General features: G+C 42.2%; 4 protein-coding genes across 7 annotated transcripts in view; 2 read left to right on the top strand and 2 right to left on the bottom strand.

The window, feature by feature from the left end:
• Nucleotides 1-446: 446 nt before the first annotated feature.
• On the top strand, nt 447-13,223 carry Gart (trifunctional purine biosynthetic protein adenosine-3 Gart). The gene is made up of 7 exons (XM_030384999.2): nt 447-980; nt 6,806-7,053; nt 7,144-7,793; nt 8,712-8,937; nt 9,129-9,544; nt 10,654-11,700; nt 11,796-13,223. Exons 1-7 carry the CDS (start codon nt 801-803, stop codon nt 13,094-13,096), a joined length of 4,068 nt encoding a protein of 1,355 aa, XP_030240859.1. The 5' UTR covers nt 447-800; the 3' UTR covers nt 13,097-13,223.
• Nucleotides 2,317-3,433, bottom strand: Pcp (Pupal cuticle protein). Its single transcript, XM_030385041.2, has 2 exons — nt 3,226-3,433; nt 2,317-3,159 (listed from the first exon to the last, which is right to left on the bottom strand). Exons 1-2 carry the CDS (start codon nt 3,253-3,255, stop codon nt 2,665-2,667), a joined length of 525 nt encoding a protein of 174 aa, XP_030240901.2. The 5' UTR covers nt 3,256-3,433; the 3' UTR covers nt 2,317-2,664.
• Nucleotides 13,224-14,532: 1,309 nt separating the features above from the next.
• On the bottom strand, nt 14,533-15,901 carry LOC115562855 (dnaJ homolog subfamily C member 28). Its single transcript, XM_030385026.2, has 2 exons — nt 15,587-15,901; nt 14,533-15,523 (listed from the first exon to the last, which is right to left on the bottom strand). Exons 1-2 carry the CDS (start codon nt 15,680-15,682, stop codon nt 14,540-14,542), a joined length of 1,080 nt encoding a protein of 359 aa, XP_030240886.1. The 5' UTR covers nt 15,683-15,901; the 3' UTR covers nt 14,533-14,539.
• Nucleotides 15,902-18,471: 2,570 nt separating this feature from the next.
• lilli (AF4/FMR2 family member lilliputian) overlaps nt 18,472-20,236 on the top strand; it is a 115,566-nt gene continuing 113,801 nt past the window's right edge. For all 4 annotated transcript variants that reach the window (XM_089256807.1, XM_089256809.1, XM_089256808.1 and 1 more), the window contains exon 1: nt 18,472-18,882. The gene's annotated coding sequence lies outside the window, so the exon portion shown is untranslated. The remainder of the gene's footprint in view (nt 18,883-20,236) is intronic.

The raw sequence follows: 20,236 nt of genomic DNA, 5'->3' as shown, positions 1-20,236 counted from the left end.
GGCCATAAATTTTGTATGATTAAAAAATTGGCTGATCGCTTAAATATGATTTGGTTTTATGATATATGTACTTAAACATCGAGAAATTTCACACTTCTCGCCAGTTAATTACAATTAGAACTGTACAAAATTTGCTTAATTTAATGAAACCGTAAAAAAATGCTGTACTGTTTGCTGCAACTGCACTTACCCCCACGGTCTGTACGGTTACGGCCTCTGAAAAGGTTATCGTTGTGTTTTTGTTATTTTCCAAACCAATAACAAAAACAAGAGAGTGCATTACAGTTAAGAAGCGACGCCAATCGAAAATCCATTGAGTTTCTTATCAGCGCGCAGCAACGTGAAATAGTATAAGACGAAGCAGAAGGTGAGCGAGACAGAATGAGAGAGATCGCGTAACATAATCAACTGGTGTCGCGACTCTCGACGAATTCGCGTTACGTAGGCCTGTCTACTATTTTCGCTTTTTATTTTTGCCTACACATAAAGTATTTAATTCAGTCCAGTTTCAGTTGAAAACACGGCGTCGTGCGGTGCGGTTTACTATTTGCAAAGAACGGCGAAAGCAACATAAGAAGCATAGTTGAAAAGAGACCAAACAAAAGCCACGCTCTCTCACACTCTCGCCGCTTAATACTCTCTTTGTCGCCACAGATCGCAACACGTGGGCACGCAGCAAACAGAATACAATAATAAGAAAATACAACGAAAACAATTTACTAGCAAGCATTTCGCGTGACTAAAACGTGCAAAGTTTTCTGATTAGTATTGTTGTGCTTTCATATTAACAAACGGCGAAAATGTCAAATCGCGTGCTGGTTATCGGTAGCGGTGGGCGTGAGCACGCCATCTGTTGGAAGCTGGAGCAGTCGCCACTAGTGTCGCAAATCTACGCTCTACCGGGCAGCTTTGGCATTGGACAGTTGGGCGTAAAGTGCCAGAATCTCGGCGCCGACGTACTAGATGCGAAGGATTTTGAGGTGAGTGCAGTGTACGCGCCGGAGGTTCGTCGTGGTTAGCGCAGTGCAGCCGCGCACTCTGCTCACTGTCCTTCACTTAACCTTCGAGCCGGGCTTAAAGTTACACTGCTGCTGCTATAGCCGCGGATGCAGCAATGGCTATGCGATGCTGCAAATTTATCAACATTTTATTGCTATTTTTTTATTACACATCATTGACATTTTCTTTTATGGTACCCAGTTAATTTTGTTTTAATGTTAAACGGAGATCGTAAACGGATCCAATCAAAAGCGTAACAGCGGCCAAACTTTGCATGCTCTAACTGTTTGTATGTGTCTATGTGTGGCTGTGTGCCTATAGATATTTAACCCTTAAGCGGCACAGTGTGCCAAAAGGTAGATTTATTGCTTAGCCTTGAGTTGATTAAGATTCTTAGGCATTTTATGAACGAAAGAAGCTTAGTGTTTTTATTAATAAAGTTATATTTAACTAAAATATGATTTATTGACAAGCAATTTTACATTTCATCGATGACATTCTAATTACATGTATAAATAATCTTTAAAGATAGATAGATAGATTTAATAAATAATCTTTAAAGAAATAGATAAATATTTATAATAAAAATGATTCTTAATTTTCTGTTTAAATAATAAATTGAAATAATTATATTTGTTCATTATTTTTCATATTTTTATGATTTTCAATTTGTCGTTTTATAATTATCAGTAATATTTCCTAAATGGTGTAAGCAAAATTGTTACTTACGTCATGTAAAGTATTTCCTTTGCTTTCTAAAAATACATACAAATAACATGATATTGATAGATTTCTTGATAACATAATATAGCAAACAAAACAGCTTTACATATTCGCAATCACGCCTTTTGAAAAAACAATAACTAAATACACATATAGAAAAACTCAGTATGAAAATTAAATCGAATCATCTGGAATTAAATGAAAGATAAGATGATAAAATAGATGTTTAAAATAAAAAATACTGCGAAATAAAAAAGATTTTCATCGTACAGCAGTAAACAAAAAAATATTATTTCCCATTTTCAATAGATTTTGAGTATAAAATTGGTATATGACGTTTCTAAGCAATCACAACTATGTTTTACGTGTTTAGATATAAATCAATCATAGCAGATTGTCTACTTTTAAAGCTAAACTTTTTAAATTCAGCTATTTTGAACAAACATCAATCATAATAATAGATATACATCTGTAGCTTGGAGACCAATAAGCCCAGTCATCCTCAAGAAATTAAACTCGCCATTAGCCCTTAGCAAATGCACTTGCATTTGGATTTCAATTTGACTATTCCAATATCATATTGTTTATTTCATATTTTCTTTGTTGTCAATTGAAATCTTTCGCTTTCAATGCGGCTATAAATTCCGTTATCTATTAGCGGGTCCATTTATAAAGTCGCTCTAGGCATTAGCGTCTACTCGATTGACGCCTGAGACGGAGTTCGAATATAAACAATTTCATTTGTTTCATATTTCTTTTTGTATATTTTTGATTTTATTATTATTATTTTTTTTTTTGTCTTAGCACATCTATTAATTAATTGTTTAGATCAAATTCACAGTTTGCGTCTGGCTTGTCTGTCAGTCTGCCATTTTCCCTGCCCGCCCCGAACCCGACTCATCATCCGTCTCCATGCACCCAATGTGGATCATTCGATCGCCCTCAGCGTTGCGTGGGTGGTGCATGTGTCAGATGCACCACCTTGGGCGTAACACTGGGTCGAGTACGCGGCGTCGTTGGCTCCTGTATGTCGCGTTCGTACACCTTAAAGGCCTCCGCATCGTGCGCCACAGTCTTCAGCTCGCCCGTATAGTAGTCCCTGACCTGATACGGATGTGTACGGATATAGGCCAATGCGCGCAATATATAGTCGGGCACCTTGGGTATATGATCACCCACGGGATAATAGCCCTTCTCATCGGCCACATAGCTAATGCTAATGGGCGTGCCCTCTGGTGAGATATAACTCGAACCGCCTTGCACGGCAATGCCTCCCAATCCGGATTGTTTTCCCGTAATGCCATTCGACGTTTCATACGCATAACTATAGCTGCCATCCGGATCCACATTGAGTTCATTGTGCAACGTCTGTGTATTACGATCCGAATCGGGTATATATGCAGCCTGGATCAGAGCTGTCACGTACACGAGTTGTATCTATAAAATTTGCACATATTTCGATTAATTGACATCCAATAGGAATTTGAGTTTCAAATAGCTTACAAGCAAAGGGAGTTGCATGTTTTTACACATTTTCGTAATTGAAAAAAATTTCAAAAATATTTAATATATATATTTTTTTTTTGTAATTTCGTATATCGTTTATTTAATATTATTATTATTTTTTTTTTTTTTTTTGTAAATCTCGAAATCTCGTCGCGGTTGTTCGTTCTAGCGCTTTAAATCAACGACTGTTTGCTGGCTTTTGGCATGCTTTCGTTTTTATATACAATTCGCTTGCCATGAATTTTTGTATTTTGTTCGTTGTTTTTGGTATCTTTTTTTTTTTTAATTTTTGGGGATTGGAAACCCAGTTCCGAGAGCGAAGGCGTCGTCTGTAGCCGTCGTCTCCAGCCGCTCGTCATATCATCATCTCAAGCGGCAGTCATAAATTAAATGATTTTATTTGGTTTAAGCACGGCTTCATTTTTTTTTTTTTTTTTTTTTTACTTTTTGCCTTTTTCCTTTTTTTGTTTATAATAATTATTTTATATGTGGTCGCCAAATGGTTGCAGTTCTTAAAGTTTTGTGGGCCGGTTAAATATCATTTATTGCTCCTTATATCATATACCCTATTCGAAGGTTAAATAACACCTCAAATTTGATATATTTATATATGTATGTATGTCTATATGCCTATATATGTATATTTTAATTGTTGTTGATCTTGAACACAATTATTGCCTTGCATTCCATAATTTTTAGTTCATTTTTGTTTGCAAGAGAAATATTTCAGAGATCGTTGAACCGCTCGTAAATGTAGTACGATTAAGGTTTATACTTTACGGGGCTCGTTTACGTAACTGAGCTCAAGTAAACAGATATACTTAACCAGTTTATAAGTATTTCTATAAATATTGAATACAAAATAAAATTGCTTCCATTATTTGGCAGTGTTCTTTAATCAATTATTTTAGATAATATATTTTTAATTGATTTGTCTCCTTAAATGGGGTTTTCTAATTTATTAAGATTGTTTATTATTTATTTCTAAAAGCTAAAGCTGTATGCCAACTCGGGGGCAAGGCAGGGTGGTGAGCTATAAGCAGGTATCAAGGAAAGCTTTTAATCCAAGCTTATATTGACAAGAAATATCATTTAAATGTCACTTGTATAAAGTTGCATAAATACACTTTGAGAATCGCATAGAAAGGTCAAAGGTCATCGTAAAGGAGGCATAGGAGTTGAAAGGAGTTGATAGGATTTCAAATTGGGAGATGTAAACGGAAAAGACAGATTAAAATAAGGCAAAGGGAAAAAGTGAGAAAAGAATCAAGGAAAATTTGGGAGTCAAATTGGCGAAGAGATTGGAAAGTAAATAGATGCCGTCAGAGAAAAAGGAAGTCAGTAGCAAAGAAAGCAAAACGGATATGGAGATAGAAGTAAAGAGATAAAGTGAGTGAGAGAGACTGGAAGAATAACAAACCAAGAAAGCAATAGATCTTATGAGAAAGACAAACCAAGAAAGCCAACAGAAAATAGACTCATTCATAGCACACTGTCAAAAAGCGGAACTAAACTTGACCAGCAAACAAAATTAGCTGACTCTCATCTTTCGTATAAACATTTCTGAACTTCTCATTCTTTATATGCACAGTTTCTACCTAGCTGAATTCCCCGTTCTTTCCATACTTATACCCAATCCCAGCCAACAAACCGTAACTAATCTATCACATTTGCTGGCCAAATGCTGACTCGTGAATTACTCATTTGCATACAGTATGCAATATAGTAAATTATGTGGAGCTAAGGGGAATACAAACAGTTCTTGGCCAAGTTTGGAAAGTGGTCAGAAATTCGGAGACATCGTTTGGGAAATGGGAATCTTGGCCGGATTGCCATAAATGGCTCCATGAAATTGCGAAATGTGAAGACGTCACATTTTGAGCAGCTGACTGGGAGCAGACGGCGAGCGCTATGAACGTACTTGAACCCCAAAAACTGTGGGAGGCGGACGAAGAGAGAATGGTGGGTGGAGTGAGGGGACTGTAAATGTTATAGGGGAGAAAGATTGCTGTTAATGTGTTAAATAGTCTGGAACGCAGTTGCACTTTGTGGGTTCTCCGTTTGGGGCTGGCGCCAAATCGATTAGAACCGAGACGAAGACGCGGCGCATCAGTCACGTTCATCCCAAACCGGATGAGCAGGCTCCGGATTTTTGTCGATCTTGTTGTTCAGCAGGCATAGCTCTTAACTGAGTCAGTACATCTTTTTAACGTTGCTGTTGTTGCTATAATTATTATTCATTTAATTTTTATTATTTATTTATTTTTTTTTTTTTGGTAATATTGCCATTCACCAATGTGACAATGCACCCAGTTTAATGGCAAAACAATTAGGAAGGAATTTTAGCCATGGCGACAAATTGTTTTCGATGCAGAACCGGCTATAATTTATTTGTTGCCAGCATTCTGGGCTTGCCCTGAATTAAGAAATTAGCATTTAAAATGGTAATACCCCATCTCAGATTGTCATAAAGGGCATGATGAGTTTTGTGAATAGAGGCGGAATTTGAAAGTTCATGCTTTAAGTAATGAGAAGATTTTCCACTTTGTTTTTTCTCAAGAGAGTGTGTTTGAAGTTTGTTCCCTGTAGAATAATAATGGGTATTTCATAGTCGAGCTTGCTTAGGCTCTCAGCTGTTTGCACTTGTTGCATGACAAATTCCCCTTGACGTATTTAGCATACAACATTTCTGAGACCGAGAAACAAGTATTAAATGTTGCAGGGAATTTCAAAGTAATGCATATATAATTTATTATATTATATTTAACTCCTGTACATCCCGAATCGCTTTTTACGGGCAAGTGAAATGAGTAGAGTTTTTGATTAAAACTGTATGCCTTTTATATACAATCTAAAAACATAATTCATGAATATTGCAATAAAAACTTTAGCTACTGGGTATCTTATAGTCGGCTATATTTATAATTTTATTTTAAATCCCTTATAAAAATATAATTTATTAATATTGCAATATTAAACCCTTTACTTTAATTTAATGGGTATCTCTGAGTCGGCTACATACATTCAGACTCGCTATGAAACTTGTTTGCATAATATATGAAAGCATATAATTTATTTATGTAACAATATTTCGCACCTTACACAAATTACAAGGCATCTCTTAGTCAGTCACATCCTGGCCAGGCCCTCTCGCTAATTAGTTTACAAGCCCAAATATTTGCATGGATTTTAAAAACATATAAGTTATTTATAAATCAATATTTCAACACATGTTAATATATTACAGGGCATCTATCAGTCGGGCATATCCATGAGCAGTTTCTCTCTTGTACTTCTTTAGCAAAAATAACAAATTTGAAGTACATAAATAATTTTATAGAAGAATATAAATAGTTTAATATATGTTAACAAATTACAGGGCATCCCTTAGTCTGTCACACCCTGTCCTGGCCCCAAACTTACTCGACTTTTTTACTAGTCTAATTACTTAAAGCAAACCCCAAAGCAATTTATTGTCAACAATTTACAGGGCATTCCCTAGTCTGTCATACCCTCTCTCTCTCTCAATCTTAAGTTGTTTACATTAAAAATTCTTTTGCATTTGACCTTTTGCCAGGCCATTGCCAAGTGGTGCCAGCTGAACGAGATCTCGCTGGTGGTGATCGGGCCCGAAAATCCGCTGGCTTTGGGCCTGGGCGATGTGCTGCAGAAGGCGGGCATCGCCTGCTTTGGGCCCGGCAAGCAGGGCGCCCAGATCGAGGCGGATAAGAAGTGGGCCAAAGAGTTTATGCTGCGCCATGGCATACCGACGGCGCGCTACGAGAGCTTCACGGATGTGAACAAGGCCAAAAAGTTCATACGCAGGTAGAGTGGAAATGAGTAGATTTTAATTAAATTTCAATTAAATTAAATGTATATTAATCACAATCATAATTGTCGCTTTTGCTTTGACAGCGCCCCGTATGCCGCTCTGGTGGTGAAGGCCGCCGGCCTGGCTGCCGGCAAGGGCGTCGTGGTGGCCGCCAATGTGGAGGAGGCCTGCCAGGCTGTGGATGAGATACTGGGCCAGCTGATATATGGCCAGGCGGGCGCCACTCTCGTCGTGGAGGAGCTGCTCGAGGGCGAGGAGGTCTCTGTGCTGGCCTTTACCGATGGCAAAACCATTCAGGCCATGCTGCCCGCCCAGGATCACAAGCGTCTGGGCAACGGTGATACGGGACCCAATACTGGCGGCATGGGCGCCTATTGCCCCTGCCCCCTGATCAGCAAACAGGCCCTGGAGCTGGTCCAGCGCGCTGTGCTGGAGCGGTCCATCAAGGGACTGCAGCAGGAGCGCATTGCCTATCAGGGCGTCCTCTATGCCGGTCTCATGCTGACACCGGACGGTCCACGCGTACTCGAGTTCAACTGTCGCTTTGGGGATCCCGAGACGCAAGTGATACTTCCGCTCCTCGAATCCGATCTGTTCGAGGTGATGCAGGCGTGCTGCCGGGGCCAGCTGGAGCAGCTCACCTTGCGTTGGCGCAGCGGCCTGAGTGCCGTCGGTGTGATCATGGCCAGCGCTGGATATCCGGAATCAGCTACAAAGGGTTGCGTCATAACAGGTGAGCTGCCAGCTCGTTTATGTAACGGAAATTCCCTTTTCGCATGTGCCGGGAAATTCACAAAACAATTTTGCATAAATTAAAATAATTGAGATTTTAATATCTGGCGAAACAAGCCAGACTATATTACTTATGTATAAATGTATGTATATTAGCCTGTGATTACACCTAATCGATGTCCGCTGATATAATGAAACTAGCGAGAATTATTAGCTTAACTTAACTTAAATACTTGGATTATGTATAGTACCTAGTGCCTAGACTATTCGCATCCTTTGGGGTCCTACTCTATACTAGAAATGATATACGTATTAGAGATAACAAACATATCAATGTGGAACAAAGAACCGATTCTAGCTAATTTAGCTGAAGATCGAGCTGGTTTGGCCAAAGATCTAACGAATACTGGCCTAAAACTGAAGAGCTAATAGGTCTAGCCTAAGCAGAGATTACAGAAAACAGAAAGAGGAAAGAGTCTAGCCTAAGCAAAGATCACAGAAAACAGAAAGAGAACAAGGGAAATGAAACAAGAAGTGTAAAATGGAATATGATAGATGATGACAAAAGGAAAGCGGAGGTGGACAAGAAAAAAAGAAAAATATATAAGAGATGATACGATAGTAGAGCAGGAAATGTACAGCAAATTAGAAAGGAAGAACAGTAAAGAAGGAAGAAGAAAGAGGTACAAGATAAGTAGAGCAGGAATAGCAAGAGAAAATAGGATGGTAGCAAAAGAAAAGGGGAATGAAGAATGGGGAGGAATACAAATAGATAAAAGACGATACGATAGCAGAGCAGGAAATGTACAACAAATCAGAAAAGAAGAACGGAAAAGAGGGAAAAGAGCAGATCAAAGGGCAAAATCAATAACATATACCTATCATACATCATTTATATTCATAATTTAACCAATTCCAGGTCTGCCCGCTGCGAACACAGAGACTCAGCTGATCTTCCACAGCGGCTTGACCGTCAATGCCCAGCAGGAGCCGGTGACCAATGGCGGCCGAGTGCTCATCGCCATTGCACTGGACCCGAGCCTCAGGCAGGCCGCTGAGCAGGCCACCAAGCTGGCGGAGAGCATCAGTTTTGCTGGAGCTGGAGCACAATATCGCACGGATATAGCGCAGAAGGCGCTCAAAATGTAAATCAAATGAGATCAAAAGAAAATAAAGAAAGACTTAAAAAAATGTTCATGAAAACATCATTATCATGTTATGAGATCGCTCAGCTCGATAATCAGGCGGATCATGCACGCTTATCATTTGTGTTTGTGTTGCCCCACTCTCATGCCATCCCGCTTTAACTCTGCTTTGCTCTCTATCATCTCCGTAGGGCGCCAGCTCCCTCGCTCAGCTACAAGGACAGCGGCGTGGACATCGATGCTGGCGATGCTCTGGTGCAACGCATCAAGCCCCTGTCGCGCGGCACCCAACGGCCCGGAGTCCTGGGTGGTCTGGGCGGCTTCGGTGGTCTATTTCGCATCAAGGAGCTGAACTACCGGCAGCCGGTCATTGCGGAGGCCACTCAAGGTGTGGGCGCCAAAATACAGCTGGCCCTGCAGCACGAGCTATACGATCACATTGGCTACGATCTCTTTGCCATGTGTGCCAATCAGCTGCTGGAGCTGGGCGCTGAGCCAGTTGCATTCCTGGATTACATTGCCTGCGGCAAGCTGCAGGTGCCGCTCGCCGCACAGCTGGTCAAGGGCATGGCCGATGGCTGTCGGGATGCCCGATGCGCTCTAGTCGGTGAGTTGAAAGGGATCGACGTAGGGCTGTAATGAAAAGGTTGAGCTATATTTGTAATATCTTATGTTATTAAAAGTTCAAGTGAAAGATTAGTCCAAGAAGATCTGATAAGGTTTAGATGTAATATCTTATGTGATTAAAAGTCCAAGTGAAAGATTAGTCCAAGAAGATCTGATAAGGTTTAGATGGAACAAAGTCTTGATTTTAAAATGTAGTTACATTTATTTGATTTAAATATATTTTGATAGGTGTATTGTCAATATCTGTTTACCGTATCTCTATGCCTCTGAATAAGTCTGTAATAATATAAATAGGTTTCACAGAAGGAAATCTAAGAGTAACCGATTGCATCGGTTCTTCATTCGTTTGCGATCAGACCGAAATCTTTTTCCTTAGGTTTTTCTGTTCTGGTTACTCCACGATCTTGGGGTAAGAGCTCAATGAAGGACAACATCTTTTGTATATGTATCAAGTATCCATACGAGTGTTGTGCTCGTAAATTGAGTATGTGAAAGTGAAGACCGCATAGACTATTTGAGAGATATGATTTTTTCCGTTGATCTGTATGGTTAGAAATGATTTTAAGCTGATGCCTAAGCAATGCTTAAGACTTTTATACTAAATAATTCATTTTACTCATAATTACATCTACTTATTCTCTCTTTTCATCAACTATGTTCCCTTTCTTTTACTTCCTGTCATTCTTCATCATCTTTATTAACCTCACTCCTTTCATTTAACCCTTTTTCAATTTGTTGACCCTCTCACGGTTTCCGTATTACACTTTCTCTCTCTCTCCTATTTTCATCATCCATCTTTCCTTTCTTTCCACCTTCCACTTGCTCGCTGTCTCTCTCTCTCTCTCTCTATGTTTCTTATTCTGAATTCTTTATATCACTCTTTGTTTTCATCATCCATCTTCCACTTCTCTCTCTCTCCTTCTCTCTCTGCTCCCTCTTTTTATACGTTCTTCATATTCCTGCCTCTATCTCTCTCTCTCTCTCTCTCTCTCTCTCTCTCTCTCTCTCTCTCTCTCATTGCATCATATACCTTTCCTTTCATTCTACCTTCGTCTACTCACTCTCTCTCCCTCTCGTCATCTCCTCCAGGTGGCGAAACCGCTGAGATGCCCTCCCTGTATGCAATTGGACAATACGACATGGCTGGCTACTGTGTGGGTCTGGTGGAGGAGTCGCGCGTTCTGCCCCGCTTCGATAGCTATCAGGCTGGGGATTTGCTTGTCGGTTTGCCCTCCTCGGGGCTCCACTGCGCCGGCTTCAATGAGCTGCTCACTCAATTGGCGGCGGCTGGCGTGAATCTCAAGGATCGCTCGCCAGTGGGCGGCGACAGTGGACTCAGCTTGGCTCAGGTGCTGGGCACGCCCACCCGACTCTATGTGCAGCAGCTGTTGCCACATCTGCAGGCTGGTGAGATAAAGGGCGTGGCCCACGTGACCCACGGACTGCTGCACGACGTGGAGCGGCTGCTGCCCGCTGGCTACGAAGTGACTGTGGACTTTGGGGCTGTGCCCGTGCCCCAAGTGTTTGGCTGGCTGGCCGGACAGCTGCGGCTGACGGCGCAGACATTGCTGGAGCGGCACAACTGTGGCATCGGCATGCTGCTGGTGCTGCCCCAGGCCAGCCGATTGTGGCGCACATCCCTGCCCGGCGCGAAGGTCCTGGGCATTCTGCAGTCACGTGCGGCGGGCGCGACTGGAGCCAGGATTCAAGTGCGCAACTTTGAGGAGCAGCTGGAGGAGTTGGCCCGGCCATTTGGCGGCTTGGGCAGCAATCAGTTGGCCTCGGAGGTTGTGGAGCTGACGGAGCCACTGCCCAGCACAGTGGTGCGCGAGGATTGCTTTGAGAATGCCAGCGGACGCCGTCTGACCCGCCTGCCCGCCCACTACACGGATCCCATCCTGATCCTGGGCACCGACGGCGTCGGCACCAAGCTAAAGATCGCCCAGCAGACGGGACGCAATGGCAGCGTTGGCATCGACCTGGTCGCCATGTGCGTCAACGACATCCTCTGCAATGGCGCCGAGCCCTTCAGCTTCTCCAGCTACTACGCCTGCGGCAAGTGGCAGCCCCAACTGGCCGCCGAGGTGGCGGCGGGCGTGCATGAAGGGGTGCGCCAGGCGAACAGCAGCTTTATCGGTGAGTTCCCAGCCAAATGAATCGTGATCTATGGTAGGCGGAATCTTGGAAACCCTAACTCTAATCCCCATCTGCCTTCATTTTCCATTTTCCAGATGCTCACTTGGCCGCCCTGCCGCTGCTGTACGAGCCGCAGGTCTACGATCTGGCTGGCTTTGCGCTGGGCATAGCAGAGGGAGGTGCGATATTGCCACGCCTGGACGAGATTCAGCCGGGAGATGTGCTCATTGGATTGCCCTCCTCGGGCGTGCACAGCAATGGCTTCAGCCTGGTGCACACGGTGCTCAAGCGGGCGGGCTTGGGCCTGTCGGATCGTGCTCCATTCAGTGAGCGCACGCTGGGCGAGGAGCTGCTCGTGCCGACGCGCATCTATGTGCAGGCCCTGGCGCCGCTGCTCGCCCAGGCCGGCCATGGCATCAAGGCGCTGGCCCACATCACTGGCGGCGGCCTGACCGAGAATATACCGCGTGTGCTGCGCAAGGAGCTGGCGGTGCGCCTCGATGCGAATCGCTTCCAGCTGCCGCCGGTGTTCGCCTGGCTGGCCCAGGCTGGGAATATCACGCCAGCCGAACTGCAGCGCACCTACAACTGCGGCCTGGGCCTGATCCTGGTGGTGGCGCCACAGCAGGCGGAGCTGGTGATGCAGCAGCTGCGCTACACGCAACGCGCCGTCGTGGTGGGCGAGGTCGTCGCCCGCAAGGATGCCCGCAAGCCGCAGGTGTTGGTGCAGCATTTCGACAGCCTGCTGGCGCGCAGTCAGCGGCTGCTGCTGGTGCCACGACGCCGCGTCGCTGTCCTCATCTCGGGCACCGGCAGCAATCTCCAGGCGCTGATCGATGCCTCGCGCGACTCTGCCCAGGCGCTGCACGCCGACATTCGGCTGGTGATTAGCAATAAGCCGGGCGTCCTGGGTCTGGAGCGTGCCAGCCGGGCGGGCATACCATCGTTGGTCATCTCCCATAAGGATTTCGCCAAGCGCGAGGATTACGATGCGGAGCTGACGCGTCACCTGGTCGCCGCACGCATCGATATCGTTTGCCTGGCCGGCTTTATGCGCGTCTTGAGCGCTCCCTTTGTGCGCCACTGGCGCGGACGTCTCATCAATATCCATCCGTCGCTGTTGCCCAAGTACCCGGGCCTGCATGTCCAGCAGCAGGCGCTCGAAGCGGGCGAATCCGAGTCCGGTTGCACCGTGCACTTTGTGGACGAGGGCGTCGACACGGGCGCCGTACTCCTCCAGGCCCCAGTGCCCATCCTCAAGGGCGACACGGTCGAGAGCCTGACCGGGCGCATTCACCAGGCCGAGCACTGGGCCTATCCGCGCGCTCTAGCCTTGCTGGCCAACGGTTCGCTTGCCCTGAATGCGGAGGGCAAGTGCGTCTCGAAGATCAACTAAAATTGAATATAGGGAATGGGGGAAATTCCTCAAGTTAGACAACATCCATTTGCATGGTATACGATATTATAATACATATATGTAAGTACTATATATTTACGTTTTTAATAAACTGTTTGTTAAACAACCAAGAGTATTTCTGTGCAGAGTACTCGACTACAAGATACCCAGTAGTCGGTCATGAATTGCTCAGCCGAACATGGCTTAAAAATACGAAGAACTGTTGATCTGCCAATGTTGAGCTTATAAATTTTTCTAAGTATTTGATATTAAATTATAAAATAGTTAAAATTAATTCCTTTAAGAACTACCTATAGAATATTTTCTCTAAAATACTTAAAGATTTCCTGTAAATATTTCCTCTATGTACCTCTAAATGTTTCCTTTAAAATACTTCCTTTAAGTATTTGCTCTAAGTATTTCCTGTAAGTATTTCTTCTGAGTATTTCCTTTGTCTTTTGTCCTTCTTTCGTCTAAGTATTTCATGAAAGCATTTTTTTGGGTATTCCCTCCAAGTAGGTCCCTAAAGTATTTCTTGTATTTCTTGTATTTCTTTTAAGCATTTCCTCTACCTCTCTACTTATCCTCAGTATTTCTTCTAAAATATTTTCTTTTAGTATTTCTTATCAGCACATTATCTAAATATTTTCTCCAAAATACTTACTTTATATGTTTCTTTGAAGTAATTCGTTCAAGTAATTCCTATAAAAGTATTTCCTATAAGTATTTACTGCCAGTATTTACTGCAAGCATTTACTGCAAGTATTTCTTCTAAGTATTTCTTCTAAGTATTTCTACTAAGTAATCCTTCCAAGTATGGCCTCCAAGTGCAAACGATCACAAACTTTACTTTACTTCACTTTACAGCACAGCCTGACTGACTTCCACCGGGTCTGAGCGACTGAAGAAATGCTGCAGCTGCTGCCCTTTATATAGGGCTACTTCCACTCAAACACTGAGTAGCGCTCAAATGTTGAGCCCAGAGCCACTCTCTGCTGCTGCAGTATTCTAGCTTCGTTCTACTCAAATACTAATACAATATAGACAACTTAAGTGATTCTCTGTAGCTCTTCCTCGGCCCTTGCAGATATACGAACAGACAGACGAACATAATAATGATAAGATAATTAGCGATTAGAGATTTTACTCTGAATTTATTTACATATAATGTTCCATATCACAATTAATGCTCTCTAACTAAATTTTTCCCAATTTTAATTGAAATAAATTCTCTCAATGTGAAGAGAATCAAATGGGATATTACAAAATGAATTATTTATGTGCTACTCAGGGATTTGATTATCATTTCAATTACGAGTTAAAATAATAATTCAGCTTCTGCTTTGGCTCTCAGTTTATTACATATCACGTTCCATATCACACTCTCCGTTTCCCTAACTACAATATCACCCACTATATTACAAATAGACTCTCTCGACTGCCTCACAGAAACATTGAGAACAGATTCACCATGAAGCCGCGCTCGCTGCCGGCTGGCTCCGGCTTGGCCTGCAGCTGTTGGGGTCTCTTCATGTTGCGCTTTAGGTCCGGCTCCTTGAACACGCTCTCGGCCAGCTTGTCCAGGGTCAGGCGAAAGTATTGATTCTCCAGTATGGGCACAATCAAATTGTATTTGTCTATGGTTTTATTCAGCTGCTTTATGTCATCCGCATGGAGTTGGGCAAACTGTTGCCAGGCCGCCTGCTCCTCCAGGGTGGCCAAGGGCCAGTCGCCGTAGTAGCAGCGCTCGTTGCGCAGCTGTTGCTTCAGCTTGGCCGCCGCTTCGCGTATGTCCCGGCTAAGTGTGATCCATTCCGGCGTGAAGCCATTGTCGAGCATTATTTTGTTCAGCTTGTGCGTGGTAAAGTCCAGATAGGGATTCTGGGTTTGGGCCAGCGACAGCGGCTTGCCGGCGCCATTTAGATTGTTGAAGTCGCCCTTGGACATGGCCTCCTGGATGAGATCCTCGACAACACGATCGATCCCATATTTCGTCTTGATCGCATGCTTGCCGTAGTAGCTGCCGCCTTTGCGCATTAGGGCGTGTTCGCCGGCCGCCGCCTTCTCCACGCGGTGTTCGAGGACACGCTCCTGGGCCTTCATGGCACGCACCTGCTGGTATTGCTTCTGGCGCTGGAAGGGCGTGCCCACGCCGATGCCCTCGTTGGAGAGATATTGACGATGCTGCGGCGCCGTGTGTCTTATATCGAACTCCAGTTCCTCGTCTTCGTTCTCGCTGATGTTGCGACGACTTTTGGCGAATTTCTCTTGCAGTATTTTGAATGCTTCGTCCACCTGCTGGAAGCGCTCGTTGCTTGCCTCATCGCTGTCGGCGTCGGGATGGACGCGCTTCACCAAATCCAAGTAGGCGCGACGCACTGTCTCCTGGTCGGCGGACTCATGGACGCCCAGGATGCGAAAGCATTGCTAAAGGTGAAACGAAGAAACATTACATAAAACTGTTTTTTTTTTTCTGGTACTCCCACTCACCTGGTAGAGTTCGCGTTTCTTCAGGTGCACGGCGCGTCTGCAGCTGGCGTTGAGGGGTTTTATTAAATTACTCAAAATGTATACAGTCGGCAACATTTTTTATATTCTAATAACTTCTAACTGTTGCTGTGACACAATAATTTGCCGGCTTGCTTTACATTCAATAAGCCAGTTTAAATATATATGTACATTTTTGTTATTCAATAAGTGGCAAACGACCAAAACAAAACAATCAAAACAAAATACAATTAACAGAATATTAACAGCACTCTGTTTTGTAATAGCAGCTGTTAAGTTTGGAGAGCAAACGCATATGAATTAACATTTCCAAATTATATTAAAAGAGCACATCAATATTAGTTGTCTTTATTTCTTTATTATTAAAATGCTATATACTCCAAATCCATATATAATAACTTGTAACAATACTGAGCAGCATACTGTCCTTGGCACCTATCATCTGTTGCATTTCAATTACAATGTTACATATTCTGTTAACCATTAAAGTAAGTCTGCTAACGATAAATTGAGCCTCTTAACAGTGTCGCTTATGACATTTATGACACACATTAAAACCTCGTATTTACTCAAAATGGCACTGTTCTCCTTGCCATTCTCATAAATCATCATGCTTAAGTAAGGCCGTCTTAGGCTTTTTAACATTTGTAGTGTGACCAGATTTTGAAATGGAAAACAGCTGTTGAAGTTTTGGCACACTTCGGTCACACAGTATAAAAAAAACTCGTTGCACACAACAGCAAAACACGCAACAAAAATTTATATTAATTCGATTTAACACAAAACGCATTACAATTCAAACTAAACAATAATAGCCAGCCATGTGCCTCAACTGGCCGAACATGTGCAAACCATGTGAAGTGCAATAAGCAATAGAAAATGTTTAATTTGAGCAACACACACATCTAAAAAATATATTTTTTCGTAAGTGTCGCAGAATTTACTAGTTGCTGTGTGTGCGTGCCCCACTCATGTGTGTTCGCGTGTGTGTGTGTGCGAGTGTGTGCATGAGTACGTGCGTATGTGCCTGTGTCAATGCGGACGTGTGTGAGTGACTTTGACTGCAGTTTACGTATGATTTATTTGTTGATTAAAATGTAATATAAATGTACTCTTATTAAATGTGCAAAAGGCAACAGCCGCGCCAATCACAACACAACAACAACCAATTTTGCTGCTATACAACACTGCATTAAGAAAAGAGAAACAAAAAAAAAATAGCAGCATGTCGCGTCGTTGTGTGTGTGTGTCGTCGTCGTCTCGTCACAGTCTGTCAGTGTATGTGTGTGTTCATTAGTGTTTGTGTTAAATAATGTTTAAATATTTTTTTAATTCGCACAAACTTTTATGTGTTGCAGTTCAAGAAAAGGTGAGTTATGTCATGTAAATAATTATCAACAAAAGCCTGACCAAGTCAAAAGTTCGTCAACAGTCGACCCTCCTCCTCTCCCCCCACAAAAACACTTATTCTCTCCTCTCTAGTTAGTACTCTCTCTCTTTTGCTGCTACTCTCTCGCTCTCGACTTCGCTCAGTTTAGGCAAGCGCGCTTTGTCTCTCTCTCTCTCTTAATTTCATTGCGCTTTGTTTTTAAGTGTCATTTTTTGTAATTGGCCTTTTTCCTTTTTTAAATTTTAATTTGCTATGCGCGATTCGCGCGCTTATTGTGAATGCGCACTACACACAAACAAACGTCAAATGTCAGACAAGCCGCTCTCGCTGTTATACGCTAACTCTCCCTTGCGCGCTCTTTCTCTCGATAGTGACAATGTTGTGTTTTTACATGTGTGTGTGTGAGTTTGATTTGTTTTTTTCTAATTTACCATTTACGTATAGCAAACAGCTTTAATCTTATATTTTAAGCACGTAACCTAACACATTTCACTATTCTTCCTAAATGTTTTTTGCTAGCTTCATCTTTTTTGCATTCATTTTGATTTGATTAGATGTGCCATACTCACAAACACTCACACACATACGCAAATCGTATTCTGATAAGATTTTAATTGTTTGAAACGGACATGCCAATAATAAATGCTGATATGAGAACGGAGAAGACTATTAGCTCGACTTTTACATGAGGGGAAAATGTTAAATCTGAAATTATAATTGTAGAGAAGATCGATGAGTGAAAACAATATATAAATTTCATAATTAATCGAAAATCGATAATTATTATTGCTGTAAGATTAAAGATGAGAACAAAAATCTAGCTAAGTAAATAAAATAACAAACTAATTATTTCGCGTGGTAATTGAAGATACCTTAGGGTCTTGAAAGCTAATGTCTCTTGTTTATTTACTTGTATTTGCTCAAGCCAGAAACTTATTAGAAACCAATAAACAACTAAAGAAAAGTGACGGCAATAACAAACAAATAAACAAACAAAAAGTATAACAGGCCGAACATTTATTGTTGATTTTCGCACGGTTTCAAATTCCAATGCTTTGGCAACACTAGCGCTAACTAGCAACACAAAACACAGATACGCGCGCACACACTCGTGCCCAAAAACAGCACACACACATTCGCATGTACACAGTCAATAGCTAGCAAAAGTAACAACAAACAACAGGCGAAAATGTCAGGCGGACTCTCTTTCTCTTCTTTTGTCGTTGTAGTCCACTCTCAAACATTCATTCACAATTTTACAGTAACAGACCACTGAAAGAGCGCACAAAATGGAATGCGCACATATAAATGAAACAAACATATGTTGTACTTACACAGTTTGCAAAGCCATATATTTACTGTAATTCAATAAAGTAAATGCGAAAAGAATTTTACTTACTGTATGATCATTGTTAACAGTCAACTCTCTCGAGTATTTTTTGTTCGTTTCCGACTCTCTCACATAAGGCAAATTTAACAGAGCGCGAGCGCCACCTGTTAATTAACAGTTGCCTAACATGCACAATTTGAGTCGACATGCTCTCTCTCTCTTGCTGGCAACAGAACGTAACATACCCGGTTAGCAGTTGGCGCCAGTGTAAGCAGTTTTTTATTAACAGTAACAGAACGTCGTCGCGCCGGATAAGATGTAAAAGCGAATAACGAAAATCGTGAAATTTTTTCCATCTACACGCGCCCGTCGAACCAATCACCATGCTAAATAAATAATAAAAATATATATATATTTATATATATAAAGAAAATTATTACATATAAGTGATGTGTAGCAATTGTAAAACAAGTGCAATAAATGAAGAGTTCATGCAAAGCAAATAGCAAATAAAAGTAAAATCAAATGCAAATGCAAAAGCAAAAGCAAATATAATACGTAAGTTGTGTTTATTAATTATTTATGAAAAAATCAACAACAAAATGAAACAACGCGTCACAATTGCCTTCTTCGTAGCGTCGTCGTCGTCGTTGTCGTTGTCGCAAGTAGAGCAACGCCGCGTTACCGTCGCCTGCCGCCCCTTTTGACCAACACACACAAACGCATATAAACATACACACAAACATATACATACATTTAAATGCGAATTATTTTTATTACCTCTCTCGTTCTCGCGAACTCTTGCGATCTGTGGCGCCTGCAAATGCTATGCAAATTAATTAAAGCGATAGATAAAACAACAACAATTAATGAAATCAATAGCAGCCGTCTCAGCCGCCACAACAGCATAAAATAAAAATTTCGCTTTCGCATAGACAGCAGCAACAACAGCAACAGAAAAACGGTACTGAAAAGTGAAATGCGCATTGACTTCAAAGCTGAATTTGTTGTTGTAAATTTTTCAAACGGCACTTGGCGCTCAATCGCGGGCTCTCTCGCTCGCGCGTAACGGAACTACCGCCAAGGTACTCGTGATGTTGTTTTTGTAGTTAGGCAGCGCCAAGCACAAAGCAAACGCCAAAAAACGGTTATGCGTGCGTTGCCCTTTGGGCTGCCTATGCCTATAACAACAACTGTTCGTAACATAATGAATGAAATACTACAAAAACAACTCTGCATAGACAATTCTTAGCATTCGCACACGCACACACACATATGTATATAAATATATGTGTTAATATGTATATACGCATGCCTAGGTGCACATACATAACTACAAAATTATTATGTTATTCGTCTTGAGGCTCATCTGCCATGTTTATGTTCTTAGTATGTAATTTGTGTGTGTGTATGTACGTGTATTTCTCTTGATTTCTATTTAACACCTGCTTTTTTCCATCAATGCGAGCCGCGCACTCAAATAAAGTCGCAGCTGCTCTAACAAAAACGTTGGCAACACACCTCATGTCTTGCATACCATGTGGTTGGCAACTCTACCTCTGTCTCATGCATATGCAATTACGATCAACAGCTGAACGAACAGCTAGACGTAAAGCAATGCAAGCGGAAAAATAACATCCTCGAGTGTGTGTGTGTGTATTGTTGTTGTGGTCTTGCTTGCAGAGGTTGACAACAATAGTTGGCAACACTGTTGCGTATATTAATATACTTAACAGCTGTTGTGAGAGTAAAAGAGTGAGAGAAAGAGAGCGCAAGAGTATAGAGATCAAATGTGAGAGCGTTTATTGTCCTTGGGTATTCAAGTAGTTGTTGTTGTTGTTTTTTTTTTTTACAATTGGGTATGACGAACTTTGGGGCATTTGGTCACACTTTCCATGATTTTGTAAATTTG

Source organism: Drosophila navojoa, chromosome 3, assembly GCF_054131105.1.
Source record: "Drosophila navojoa isolate 15081-1374.11 chromosome 3, UAZ_NAV_1.0, whole genome shotgun sequence".
NCBI classification, from domain to species: Eukaryota; Metazoa; Arthropoda; class Insecta; order Diptera; family Drosophilidae; genus Drosophila; species Drosophila navojoa.
The sequence above is the reverse complement of the archived record's forward strand: the minus strand, read 5'-3'. Positions and strand labels throughout refer to the sequence as shown.

Coding starts and splice junctions, on each gene's coding strand:
- Gart (XM_030384999.2), top strand. CDS start 801: ATGTCAAATCGCGTGCTGGTTATCGGTAGCGGTGGGCGTGAGCACGCC. Junction 9,545..10,653: donor TGCCCGATGCGCTCTAGTCG/GTGAGTTGAAAG, acceptor CATCTCCTCCAG/GTGGCGAAACCGCTGAGATG. Junction 11,701..11,795: donor GGCGAACAGCAGCTTTATCG/GTGAGTTCCCAG, acceptor TCCATTTTCCAG/ATGCTCACTTGGCCGCCCTG.
- Pcp (XM_030385041.2), bottom strand. CDS start 3,255: ATGTGTAAAAACATGCAACTCCCTTTGCTT. Junction 3,160..3,225: donor ACATGCAACTCCCTTTGCTT/GTAAGCTATTTG, acceptor CAAATTTTATAG/ATACAACTCGTGTACGTGAC.
- LOC115562855 (XM_030385026.2), bottom strand. CDS start 15,682: ATGTTGCCGACTGTATACATTTTGAGTAATTTAATAAAACCCCTCAAC. Junction 15,524..15,586: donor AGAAACGCGAACTCTACCAG/GTGAGTGGGAGT, acceptor TTTCACCTTTAG/CAATGCTTTCGCATCCTGGG.